The following is a 12,438-nucleotide window of genomic DNA, read 5'->3' as shown; positions in this document are numbered from 1 at the left end:
CAGGAATGCTCTCCTCTGTAACCTCCAACTTGTGTGTCACCCCTCCCTTGTAGACAGTTCCAGTTCTTAGGTCATACCAGGATTGTTTTCCAGGCAGATAGACTGATGCATGCTTAGCTCGCTGCCAGCAATAAAGGATTATAAAAACTATAATTAAAGATCACAATTGAGAAGGAAATGATTAGCTAAAAGAAAACATATATGTATCTGCAAACCGACTAAAGCACCTCAGTATAGATCCCTTGCACTAAAATACTGTTCCCAACCATGAAAGCTTCATCATTGCTAAAAGTAGCTTCGTCAGATGGGAATTCCATCCATAATGGACGGGCTACGGGAGCACCAGTAATGTTAGCCTCTCTGAATAATGTGTAGAAGTATGGAAGAAGTGCATAACGAACATGTATAGCATCCCTAATTAATTCTGTCTTTCGCTCTCTGCGATATCAAAGCAGAAGGATGATTAATTCGCAATATTGACAAACAGATAACCTCAAAATTCAGGATCCATTTGATAGTCAATGGGCATACAGTAGGTAAACTTGGTGCATCTTAACGAAATTCTTATAATTCAATCAATGGTGCCACTTACTTAACCCCCTTTGCATGTGGGGACTGGGGAAAGGTCTAAGTGTGTAAGCTTGTGAAGTTATTGTGGTTTTTAGTGATTGTGTGTCCTTTGATACTAGTTTGCACTTGTACATTAGATATACAATATAACTTAAATTCATTTATATATAACATTTGTACGGCAGTTCATACCTTGATAAAGTTCTTCTATTAAAGCACGATAGACTAATTTTTCAAAGGAAAACAGCTCTTAACCCACGAGAAGAGTGGTTAAAAATCACTGTTTTGTCCTTGTTGAATAAGTATAATAAAACAAAGGGAGTACCAAAAAACCTAACGATAAATTGACTTTGGGACAAATAAATCTTAAAGCAAATCAGTCCTACCCAAACAACCATGGTTCTCGTCTTTTCGTGTCGTGATGGGCATGGGCCCTAAAGAAAGGATAGTAAGCTCCTAACTGGTACCAACGGACTAATAACTCAGGTTCCGGATTCCCAAAAAATCCACCAACATCGGCACCTGCATAATGTACATGATATATGATCATCTGAACAGAGAGAGAGAGAGAGAGGCAAAGTAGTGCACTGACTATATATATATATATATAGAGAGAGAGAGAGAAAGAGATCCCAACTCGTGCAAAATAATGCACTGATTGTGGACATGCAAAGAAAAGAATAACAAAATAACCAATGCATCATAAGAAGGATGATACTGACCAGAGAATGACATTCCAGTAAGACCAAGGGTCAAAACCATTGGAACGGAAACTCTAAGGTGATCCCAATCAGCAGAATTATCGCCAGTCCAAACTGCTCCATACCTTTGACTTCCAGCAAACAATGCTCTTGACAAAACAAATGGCCTGTCTTTCCCTTCACCACGCTTCAATAGCCCTTCCGCAGTTGCCATGTGGAAGTAATACCCATAGGCATTGTGCACCTCCCGATGTTCAACACCTCCATAATGTAAAGCATCTCTAGGCATTGTTACCTGAATACAAACAACCATATCTTCAGTTTCCCCATTTTGAGGAAGACAGTCATAGTTTTACCAATGCACGGTGGATGCATGGATTAAAGTAAACCATGGATCCAGGCTCTGCTTCTCAAGGGACATCAAATTATAAATCACATAAAAAAGACATAATGAGAAATGGGGAGACACAAGACAACCACAAACACAAGTTGTATTTTATAGTGATGCAAGTTGCACCAGTATACAATTTTGGGGTGTTGTTGGTGAATTCAGAATAATGGGATCTCTGACAATTGTTGCAACCTATTGTCTTTTTTCTAATAGATCTATTAATCAATATTGGTTTGGCTTCACTGAGGATCGGCCGAATTTCAGAATCTCCCTCATATAATCTTATATTGCCAGAATCTTCACTCAGTTAGGGATGTTTAGTTATTCCTCCTCCTTGAGTGTGATTTGATACAACAGCTGAGCTACTATTGTGGCGTCACAACCGCTAAATCACATGAATGATGATGGTGCGACTGGTGAGTAGGATGCTGTTAGCCTCTACTAATTTTCAAACATGCATTTTACCTTCTGGTGGACTAAATGCTGTAGAAGTGACATTTGTTTGATAGCTAATCCTAAATTATGAGATCACTAATGATTAAAGTCAATTTGTGCATAAATTGTAACAAATCTTATTGATTTCCCCATCGTATACAAGAATGTACATTCATGATTATTATCATGGAAAAGGATAGTGATAGTTACTAGTGAGTTCCTTACAATCACATTATTTATATTCTTTTTCCCAAACCAAAATGCATGTTGATGAATGTGCCCTGAAACAACAACAACAACAACAACAAAAAAGTAGAAGAATCTCTGAAATAATAATAGACATACCTCAGGACCATTAAAGACAGAAGGTTCATTCATATCATTCCATATGTAAAGTGAAGGAGTTGAACCAACATAACTCTGATAAGAAAATTTATCAGCCCACCATGACCTAATTTCAGGGTTCAAAGTATCAGCATAAGACGAAGAACCAGGCCAGCACCAACCATCAAAATCATTCCCATTTGAATCCTTAACATAATACCCCTTCTCAGAAGCCTCCTTATGCAAATGAAAATTATCATCTCTCTTAATATGAGGATCCACAATAGTAACCATGTGTCTCCCCTTACCAGCCAATTTCCTCTGCATCTCCTCAGGATTAGGGAAAAGAACCCTATCCCAAGTAAAATACCTCTTCCCATCAGTATGCTCAATATCAAGCCACAAAACATCATAAGGAATATCAAATTCATCAAATTTAGCATCAACATTTTCAACATCCTCCTCGTCACGATAGTTCCACCGACACTGATGATAAGCCACTGCAAACATCTGAGGCAGCGCCGGAGCTCCGGTCACCGCAACATACTGTCTCAAAACATCTTTCGGGTTCGGACCAACGAAGAAAAAGGCATCAACCACACCAGCTTCACTCATCCACATCGTATCAATCCTATTCTGAGAAGAAGGGAGCGAAATCCCTGACTCAGCATCCCAACCAGGGGCAAGAACGTCAATTTGCATCTCGGCGGCGTTAAGCCAGAAAAAACCGGAAGTTCCCCTAACCTTACCGTGTGAAAGCATGAACGGAATCGAACCGTAAAGTCCAAACGGAGAATCGTGAATGTATTCAAAAACATCCAAATTAAAGAGCCTATAAGGTTCCGATTCGTCAACATTAGGTCCTCTGGTTGGTTTCAACGCGAGGCTTGTAGCGCGTTCGGGAATCCCGTAAACGAAATCAGCGTCGTAAAACGAAACATCGAAGCTAATCGATTGAGGACCGTACGGTCTTTTATCGGTGTGAGTACGGAAATTCTCTTCCCAATTTTCGCCTTCGTTTTTCTCTCTCAGCTGTTCGAAATCGAAGAGACCGTGGGAGTTTAGCGAAATCACACGGTCGCCAGAGTTATCGTTACGGATGAAGAGTTCGAAAGGATCGTGACGGATGACAGCTGAGTAACCGTCGGAGAGGTAGACAACGGAGGAAGGACCGTTAAGGTCTTCATTAGTGAGGCGTTGGAGGTAGAGTTTGGTTTCCTGGAAATGTGAAACGACGACATCGGGGACTTGGAAGCGTGTTTTGGAAGAGTGTTGTTCGTCGATCTTGAGACGGAGGATTCCATCTTGGTAGACGGAGAGAGTGAGGATCAAGGGTTTAGATTCGGATTCCGATTCGTTGGTGTGTTTGGGGATTAGGTTAGCGGTGAGGTCGCCGTCGGAGATTGTGACGTCGGTGGCGGTGAGGGAGCATGAACCGGGTGTGCGAGATCGAGCTCGTTTGCAGAATGGGGTTTGGTTGCAGTTTCTGAATTCTTCTTTCTTCCATGAGAAGACGGAGGAAGAGAGAAGGAGAAGGAGTATGAAACGCAGCGTTTGGTTGCTCATATTGTGATTGTGAATGTGAACGTGATTACATAGCAAAAGAAAGCAGAAATGAAAGTGTAAAGATTCGGACAGTGGAAGTGTTTATGGTTGTTTCAGTTAAGCAGACTCCTTTCTCAGCAACACCCTCACGCTCAACGCTAACTCAGTAAATAATAAATACTCCCTTTTAAAAATAAAATAAATAAAATGTACTAGTATTTTTTTTCGATTTTTAATATTATACTTGATTATTATTTTTAATTATGCAATCTAATTAATATTAGTTGAATCGCATACACTTCTTTTTGACTTTATAGAATAAAGATTATTATAACATAAATTTAAAATCGTTAAAATTAAAAAAAAAAATGTGATTTTGTAAATAAATTCACATGATTTAAGTCATTAGTATAAACTAATAAAATATAATAAAATTAAAATGATTTGATTATGTATGTTTTTGGAGATGCAACGTTAATGATATTTAAGTTATTGATTGAACATTTTCGTATATTGAAATTGATATGTCAATTTAAGTCAAACAAACACGACAATAAGATAAAAAATTAAACAATATTATATCAAGATGATGAAATGTTTCACTAACATTGAAATAACGAACAAAACACAAAAGAAAAACTAAATCAATGGAAAAATAATTTATTTAGCTAAGATGAGATTAAAAAATAATTTTGAGAGTTTATTCCTAGTCAAAAAAATATCATAAATCAGCTTTCTCCTATGAATGAAAAAGAAAATGAGTTAGAAGAAGAGGTAAAAAAAAATTGACAAAAAAAAAATTATAATTCATTTAATTTGATAAAATACATCAATACAATACAAATTTATAATTCATTAAAACAAAAAATAATGAATATACGAACAAATTCGTATTATTCAGATTAATAGCATAAAATAAAAATATACTTATAAATATGACAAAAGTTAAGTATCTGGAATAATTATGTCTTTGAATTTGTACAAAATTGATGATGTTGAGTTCAAGTGTGAATGTTAAGTCTCACATCGACTAGAAATGTGATAAATGTTGAATATATAAGATATGTGTCTCATTGCCTTAAAGCTTTGGGTGAATATGTGGTATCAAAGTATCTTGTCGATCTTGAAGCATTCGACCTGTTATTACTCCTGTGTACACCTCAAACTCTCCAACATATGATGCAAATTTGTAATGAGTTAAAGTTACTTTATCAATTTTAAATGAACGAAACAGCACAAAAAAATAAAAAAAAATATCACACGAAGATATAAAATATTTGTATGGTAAGTGTAAAATATGTGTGACAACTATTTAGTTAAATAAAATAAAATAAAAGATGATTTTGAGTGATAATTCCATACCCAAAAAATGGTTATAAACCTATATTAGATGAAAAGGAAGAGAGACCCTGCTTTTGGTGATAGTGGTCGTAGCTACGTATTGGTTGTTGTTGTGAATACATTTATTCAAGACAATTTAATATAAATATTATTTTATCCATTTTATTTATATGAAATCCTCATAAAAGACTGTTAATCGGGAGTATTATTCGTTTGAGTCGTGTAACATGTGCTATAAGGGCACGTGTTAAGAAATTCAATAGTAGAATATTTTGTTAAAGAAAAATCATGCTTGATTTTTTAAAAGTTAAATGCATAAATTTTTTACTTTAATACATTAAAATATGTCATGGAATCATAAATTAGCATTTGCCTTTTTATTTTGACAAAAATATCACACTCCTTTTGGCTTAGGTAAAGTTCAAGAGAAGTTATTTATTTTATTGCGTCAAATTTAAGTTTTATTCTTTGAAACTTATAGATCTTTGAAAATGTTTACAGTGTTGAACCAAATTTTATTCTTAGTCTATTTCTTAAACAAATTTGTGTTGATGATCATTAAATTATTTTCTACCAATTAGCATTACAATTAGATGTTGATTGGCAACAACAATATCACAATCTTACGTACAAATAAAAAAAGATCACGTTAATTTTAATTAATTTTTTGATTCTATTCGTAATGGGTTACACAGTAAAAATCATTTGATGAAATTTAGATGTAATTTATCTTTTTACTACACTATTGATGTTTTATACATAAATGATTAATTTGGCATGAAAAATGACTAATTTGACAAAGACAAAAAAGAAATAAAAAAACTTGTTTCTAACTTTAAATTAAGTTAAAGCAAATTATGTAGTTTGCTTAATTTTTTTTTCATTATTATTAGTAAGCTGTTGTTAATTTGGTTTGGGCTGTCAGTTGAAGACAAACCTTGGGAGCTGAGACTTGTGGTTATGACAAACAACAGCGAAAGTTTGGCAATCAAAATAAAACTAGAAACAAGTCGATAACATTTTATTTATTAACGAATGTTTTATATCATTTTCTTTACAAAAAAAATTGGCTATTGGTATATGCCAAAGAAAAAATGGTGCAAGTTTTTACCGCAATAAAATAATTAAAATAGAGATAGGTTGGTAGAAGACATCAAAAGTATAAAATTTGCAAATAAAATTATAATAGCAAAAGATGAAAGAAAAGAAATAGCCAGTAGTTAGTTACCGCTGGAATCAATGAATTTAAATGTGATATACGGATAAATTTCATGTACACAAACATATAATGGTAGTATGGATGATCGTTCCTGTCATCACTGACTAAAACAAGGAGCCATAAAAAAACCGTTGCAATCCTCAACCCAATCCTTGCTAAAATATACATACTGCATAAATACAAAATTGATAATGTACACAGAAGAAGCTGTTCTTCTACTCACAAAATTCTGCGGTCAGACCAGGAAACGGCACTCCAGATGAAGTATCATCTTATACCCAACAGTGAGTCAAAGAGTGCAGCTTCTTCCTCCTGCGAGTAAGACAACAGAAACTACAGAAATGAATAGTCAAACTTTTAAAGCAAAAAGAAATGTTACTTTGGAAGATTAAAGCACATACCACCAAGGCGTTAAATTCAGTCTCTTCATCTATGGCGCTAATGACAGCCGGATCCTCGAGCAGTTCCTGTTCATAAAATGAAATTAGCAACATCTAGGATTACGAAATCATAATTTGTATCCCTTACACTGCTCAGAAATACATGGGAGCTGAGAAAGAAAATAGTGGCCAGATTCTATAATGAGTGCGGAGTGCCTACTTACATCATCAGCAATTTGTAGCATTCCACTTCGGTCCTGCCCAACGAAACAATAAATTTATATTCGGCTTTAGTACTAAATTCACATTGGTATTTGGAACAGTTTCCACTCAAAAATAAAATCCATTTGATCTTCTCATGCCAATTAGAAAAATGCAGGAACCAGGAGTACTTAGTTTAAGTAATCAGTCAATTATAATATGCATTTGATAAAGAGAAAATGCCACTGGTAAATGGAGTGATGCCACTGTTGAACAGAGGAAATAGCTGCTCTAACAAACTTGAACATGGAGACTTACCTTCGCAGCAACAAAAAGAAGTGGATCAGATGGTGTATATATCATGTAGTGCGCTCCTTCCTGCAACAAAATTGCAATAATGCGTTATATATCATTGCCCGTAGTGCAATTGCCCCACAAAAAATGTGTCTTGGCAAAAAGCGTGATTCTTCATGATTACACAATAAAAATAAAAAGCTCAAAGCAACTTCTTCGGTTCAAATTAAATTCAGTTGAAAAAATGCACAAGAAATGTGTCTTAACAAAAAGCATGACTCTTCATGACTATACACAATAAACATAAAAGGTCAAAGCAAATTCAGTACAAAATTTTATTCCGTCGGTATAAACTATACTGATTCATAGAAAAAAAATAAAACAAGCATGATTGGGAACACAATCATCCAATGAATCAAGATCATTTTTACTCCCATACAGTTATCAAGTATGCCGAGTCAAATTTGAGGATGCATCATAAATAAAACGAATCAGTTTTTAATTTTACACACTAATTTTACTTGCCCATACCCCAATGATATTCAGGACACGACCTGCAATATAAATGTTATTACTGTTGGAAATTATTTCCTATTTAGGGGCTGTATGTTTGATTTTAAATCAATTAGTATTTTATATTTATTTACCATTCCCCAGTTTCCTCAAATTAGACTGTAAATTATGGTGTATATATATATATATATATATATACTAAACCAGGCTGAGGATTTCCTCCAGCAGTTCAGAGAACCTGAGTCCCTTCGTAAGTATTTCTATATAAGAAATAGACACATTTAAAAATTTCCGGTAAAACAATTGTGACAATAAACATCAGCAGCAACAACAATAACATATAGTATTGGTAGTCCATGATCATCCCAGAAAACTTTGTACAAACATATTGGAATACAAGAAAAACGTCACAACTGGCAGCATGGTGAGGATTTTACAGCCAAAGACATTAGTTTGTCCACCTTCATAAGTTTGCTCACATTAAATATTTCAAAACTTTGGGCAATAAAAAATTATTATCCCGTATTGTGAACAATTTTGAAACATCTAAATTCCAGAAAAGTAAACAGTAACAGAGGAGCTTTGCTTATTGTAAAAATAAAAAGAAGCAAGGGAGCTCTGCTTCGGTTATAGATAAACCTTTTCAAAGGCCACAAAAATGCAATGACATGTTTGTGCAAATGAAGTTTATATTACCAGATTGAAGTGTGTGATTTCAACACCCTCAGTTGCCATGTCACCGTCATTACCATCTGCAAAATGGAAAACGTCAGCCATTAAATTTTGGGTGTCCAATTCAAATGGTTGTATAACATATTATCTATCACTTAAAAACTCCCTAATTATAATAAGTTGATCAGCATTCCAAAATATGAAAGGAAAGAGCTAAAGTCACCTATAAACCGATAGTAGCTGCCTATATCTTACCTATAATAAGTTTATCAACATTCCAAAATATTATCTATCACTTGTTTGTTAATCTATTTAGCAATGTAATGGGGGAAAATGAGAAAAGGCACCTAAGAAAGATTTCTTTCTACCAAACAGCAATTCACGACTCAATTTACACATGAAGACTGAATAGAAGAGAAAACAAGTGAACAAATAGCATGGCAAGGCTCTGACAAGGATGTATCCAAACAAGTTTTGAGCTTTTAGTAATCAGATATAACATTCAAAGCATGATGTAATTAGCACCCATAAACTACAGAACCTCAGCAACATTAACAGCCAAGTTGTGAACTAGAAAATCTTCCCCTGAATATACCCTCTTTTTTGTTTACCATATGGTGTCAGAAGCATAGAGCGTAACTGGTTTAGTGAAAAGGAAAATCAAAGAATTCCTTGCCTGCATGAAATTCAAATATGTCTTCTTCTGAGTAACAAAAACCACCGCGAGCTGTATAACAGTATCTAAAATGGACAGAGATAAATATTAAGTGATCAAACACAATAGTTAATTCTAAAACTTTCTGAATCATGAGAAAAGTCTGACAAACGGCATACCCACTATAAACCAGATGCATGCGTAATTTGGCAAGTGCAAAAGAAGCAGCAGGCAGCATAGATTCAAGTTCCTCGTAACTGACCTATAAACATGGGGGAAATTTTTTGAATGTAAAGATTTGACAACAACTAAAAAAACAAGTATTCTCCCATTAGATGGGTGTGGATATATAAACGAGTCTAAGAAAAACATGCCATTGTCTTTTGTCTAGTCAAAATAAGTTATCAACACCATCAAATCATTTGCCCATTTCATGAAGATTTGCCAAACATTTTTAAGCTATTGCCTAACAAAAACAAAGAATAGTATGGAATGAAGCTTTGCCAAGAAATAAGCAATGAGTTGTATCGTTGAAAATGGGCATATACTTCAAAATTGTTTCAGAGCTTTAACAAAATTGACTTGTACAGCTGTACTATAAAAGGAGTGCACAAGACGGTATCAATGTCAAAACTAATTGTTTGTCCTATTTTTGAAACTTAAAAGCCCTAATTAAATTGTCGATACAATGCACTCCTAAATCAAGATTAGAGGTAGCAGCATCGATTAAAATGCAAGCAAATTGAAACTTAAAATATGAAATGGAAACTTACTTCTGACCATCCAACACCTGTGCTCTGTAATATTTGGACAGGCCTGCAGTTAAAATTCCATAATTTAAAGTCAATAAAAAAAATTAAAAGAAGGGTTGCCGAAACTCTGAATTTCTAGCATAGTGCTTTGGGTCACGAGAGGGTTGTCATATCTTTCACCCAAAACCTTAAAATATTTAAACCGTAGTCATACAATGGCATGGATTAAACCATCAAAATATGGTTTAAATATGTGTTTGGTCCTTACAAATATATTATTTTTTGTCCTTGTAATTTTGTTTTTCGTGCTTACAAATATACTACATTTTGCTTTTGTGCCCTATAATATGTATGTAATATTTATTTTTGTTCTTATGTTACTCGTATTGGAGGGGCTAAAATCAAACATTCTACGTATTACAAGGAGCAATTTCAATATGAACAAATTTTACATGGACAAACAAAACAACCAGAACCAAAAGCAAAATTTTGTATATTTGTAAGGGCGGCGAAAAAAATTACACATATTAAAAGCAAGAATGGTATATTTACATAGAACAAATATATATTTAAACCTAAAAATATTCAACTTACATGTCAAGTGGACACAGCAACATACATTCATCTCCTCGAGAACTCGTGAACAGTCTCCTTATCACACACTCCAAAGGAAGGTTGTTGGCAGGATCAACCTGATAACAAGTTATTCATAATTCACAACACTCCTTAAAGTAACTAAAACTCTTGCATCCTAATTACCTACAATAACATTCCTATCAAATCTCAATTACAAAAATTGTACTACTGTGACAGAAATCGTCAATAACCATATCCACATGCATAATTCGATGCTTAATTACTACTTCAAATACATAAGTGAATTTGAATCTACCAGAACAGGAAAATTAGAACTCACAAGTGTGGCAAGACGGTCCTTGGAAGACGAAAGAAGTTTGCCGGTGTCGTCCACGACGAAACCAGCCGGTGGCTTGGGAAGTGGCGTTGGAATGTGAGGCAAAGAAGAATTGGAAGTGGAAATGGAATCACAAAATTCAGCATTGGTTTTGTTGTTATTCTTCTTCTTGCTATTGTTGTTGTTGTTTAGGTTTTTGTTTTTGTTTGTGTTTCTATTGGATGAAGAAGAGGAATGCTTCTTTGGTTGGACATTGGAGGCAGTGCAGATAATTGGTTGGAATCTAGGGTTTCGAAGTGAGAACGATGAGAAGCGTCGTTGCTTGAGCTTCGAATGAGGAAATGAGAATTTAAGTGTCGTGGAGGAGGAACTCAAGGTTAGAGCCTGTGCCGCCATTTTTATTTCTAAATTTTACATTCAATTTCACTTTATCCTCTTATAAACATCTCAGAAAGAAGTTACCAGTTAAGTTACTATCGGTTATTATAAGAGTCATTTTGATTTTTTCGATTTTTAGCATTCAACGCACTCATTACCTAGAATAGGATTGAGATTGAAATTAAAATTTGAGTCGATTGATTTATTGATTGTATGAGTACGTGCAAAACACGAGGGAATAAAGATTTTTTTTTTTCTTCTTCCTAACTAATTTCTCTTTTATAACCAGTTCAAATTTACAAAATCTATTCAAATTATTTTCCCTCATTTCCTCCTCCAATCATGTGATCTTTCATTTGATGCCTACATCCTTACGTCTCAACTAGAATTGCAAACATAGGAAAGATGACACGTACAAACAACAATTAGGAATACAATTAGTTTTATGTTAGTATATGTGAACACATTTAACGTAAAATACGTTATATTTGATCACGTAGTGGTGTATTAATTAAGTTCAAGCAAAGTTTCTTCAATCTTTTATCAATTTTTTCTCATCTTCATATTAAATGGGACATGGGGTGAGATAATAAAAAGTGATCAAGAGAAAAATCGAAAAGAATAAGGGTTTTAAATTAAAAAATTGAGTGAAAGGTGCTTTGGATAATTAAATTATTTTGTTAGTGTTATGGGGTGTACATGAGAACAATAAATGTAATTAATATAAAAGTTTATTTTTTATACTTTTTAAATTTAGTTTTTGTTTAAACTGACCTCACCTTTTATGATATATTTACTATGTATCATTTGCAATTAAGTTATAGTAAATTATCCATGTGATCTTTTAAGTTTATTTATTTTTTTGAATTCCTTGAAATATTAAGATTTGATATAAACAATACAATGATTTGATTGTCCAACCTGAGAAAAATAATTAATGATATTGATCTCATGGATGTATCTTTATTATAAACTATTTATGTGTCTAAGGTTGTATATAAAATATATACTATTTATAAAATTTGATAAATAGTTTTTAAAAAATTATTATGAAAGATATATTATTATAATATTTGATAGAGTTTACAACAATAAGATATTTTCAACTGTATTAATCATTAGGAAAAGTGAAAATATGATTAATGGTGTAAAAC

General features: G+C 33.7%; 2 protein-coding genes across 3 annotated transcripts in view; both read right to left on the bottom strand.

Annotated features, from left to right (window-relative positions):
* LOC101500239 (probable glucan 1,3-alpha-glucosidase) overlaps positions 1 to 4,127 on the bottom strand; it is a 5,649-nt gene extending 1,522 nt beyond the window's left edge. Inside the window, exons 1-5 of the mRNA XM_004502926.4 lie at positions 2,443 to 4,127; positions 1,293 to 1,566; positions 957 to 1,092; positions 228 to 438; positions 6 to 121 (exon numbers count right to left, since the gene is read on the bottom strand). Coding sequence (XP_004502983.1) covers positions 6 to 121; positions 228 to 438; positions 957 to 1,092; positions 1,293 to 1,566; positions 2,443 to 3,987 — 2,282 coding nt within the window. The 5' untranslated portion in view covers positions 3,988 to 4,127. The remainder of the gene's footprint in view (positions 1 to 5; positions 122 to 227; positions 439 to 956; positions 1,093 to 1,292; positions 1,567 to 2,442) is intronic.
* A 2,376-nt stretch (positions 4,128 to 6,503) lies between these two features.
* Positions 6,504 to 11,604, bottom strand: LOC101499903 (uncharacterized). Of its 2 annotated transcripts, none has more exons than XM_004502925.4 (10): positions 10,910 to 11,604; positions 10,588 to 10,685; positions 10,015 to 10,057; positions 9,421 to 9,503; positions 9,263 to 9,327; positions 8,611 to 8,666; positions 7,426 to 7,485; positions 7,131 to 7,163; positions 6,928 to 6,993; positions 6,504 to 6,838 (listed from the first exon to the last, which is right to left on the bottom strand). In XM_004502925.4, the coding sequence occupies exons 1-10, from the start codon at positions 11,300 to 11,302 to the stop codon at positions 6,794 to 6,796; spliced, it is 942 nt and encodes a 313-aa protein (XP_004502982.1). In that variant the 5' UTR covers positions 11,303 to 11,604; the 3' UTR covers positions 6,504 to 6,793. The 2 variants fall into 2 exon arrangements, with proteins under 2 accessions (XP_004502982.1, XP_073224261.1); XM_073368160.1 differs by having other exon boundaries at positions 6,594 to 6,859.
* Positions 11,605 to 12,438: the final 834 nt, after the last annotated feature.

Source organism: Cicer arietinum, chromosome 5, assembly GCF_000331145.2.
Source record: "Cicer arietinum cultivar CDC Frontier isolate Library 1 chromosome 5, Cicar.CDCFrontier_v2.0, whole genome shotgun sequence".
NCBI lineage: Eukaryota > Viridiplantae > Streptophyta > Magnoliopsida > Fabales > Fabaceae > Cicer > Cicer arietinum.
Note: the sequence above shows the minus strand (reverse complement) of the source record. Positions and strands in the feature narration are given on the sequence as shown.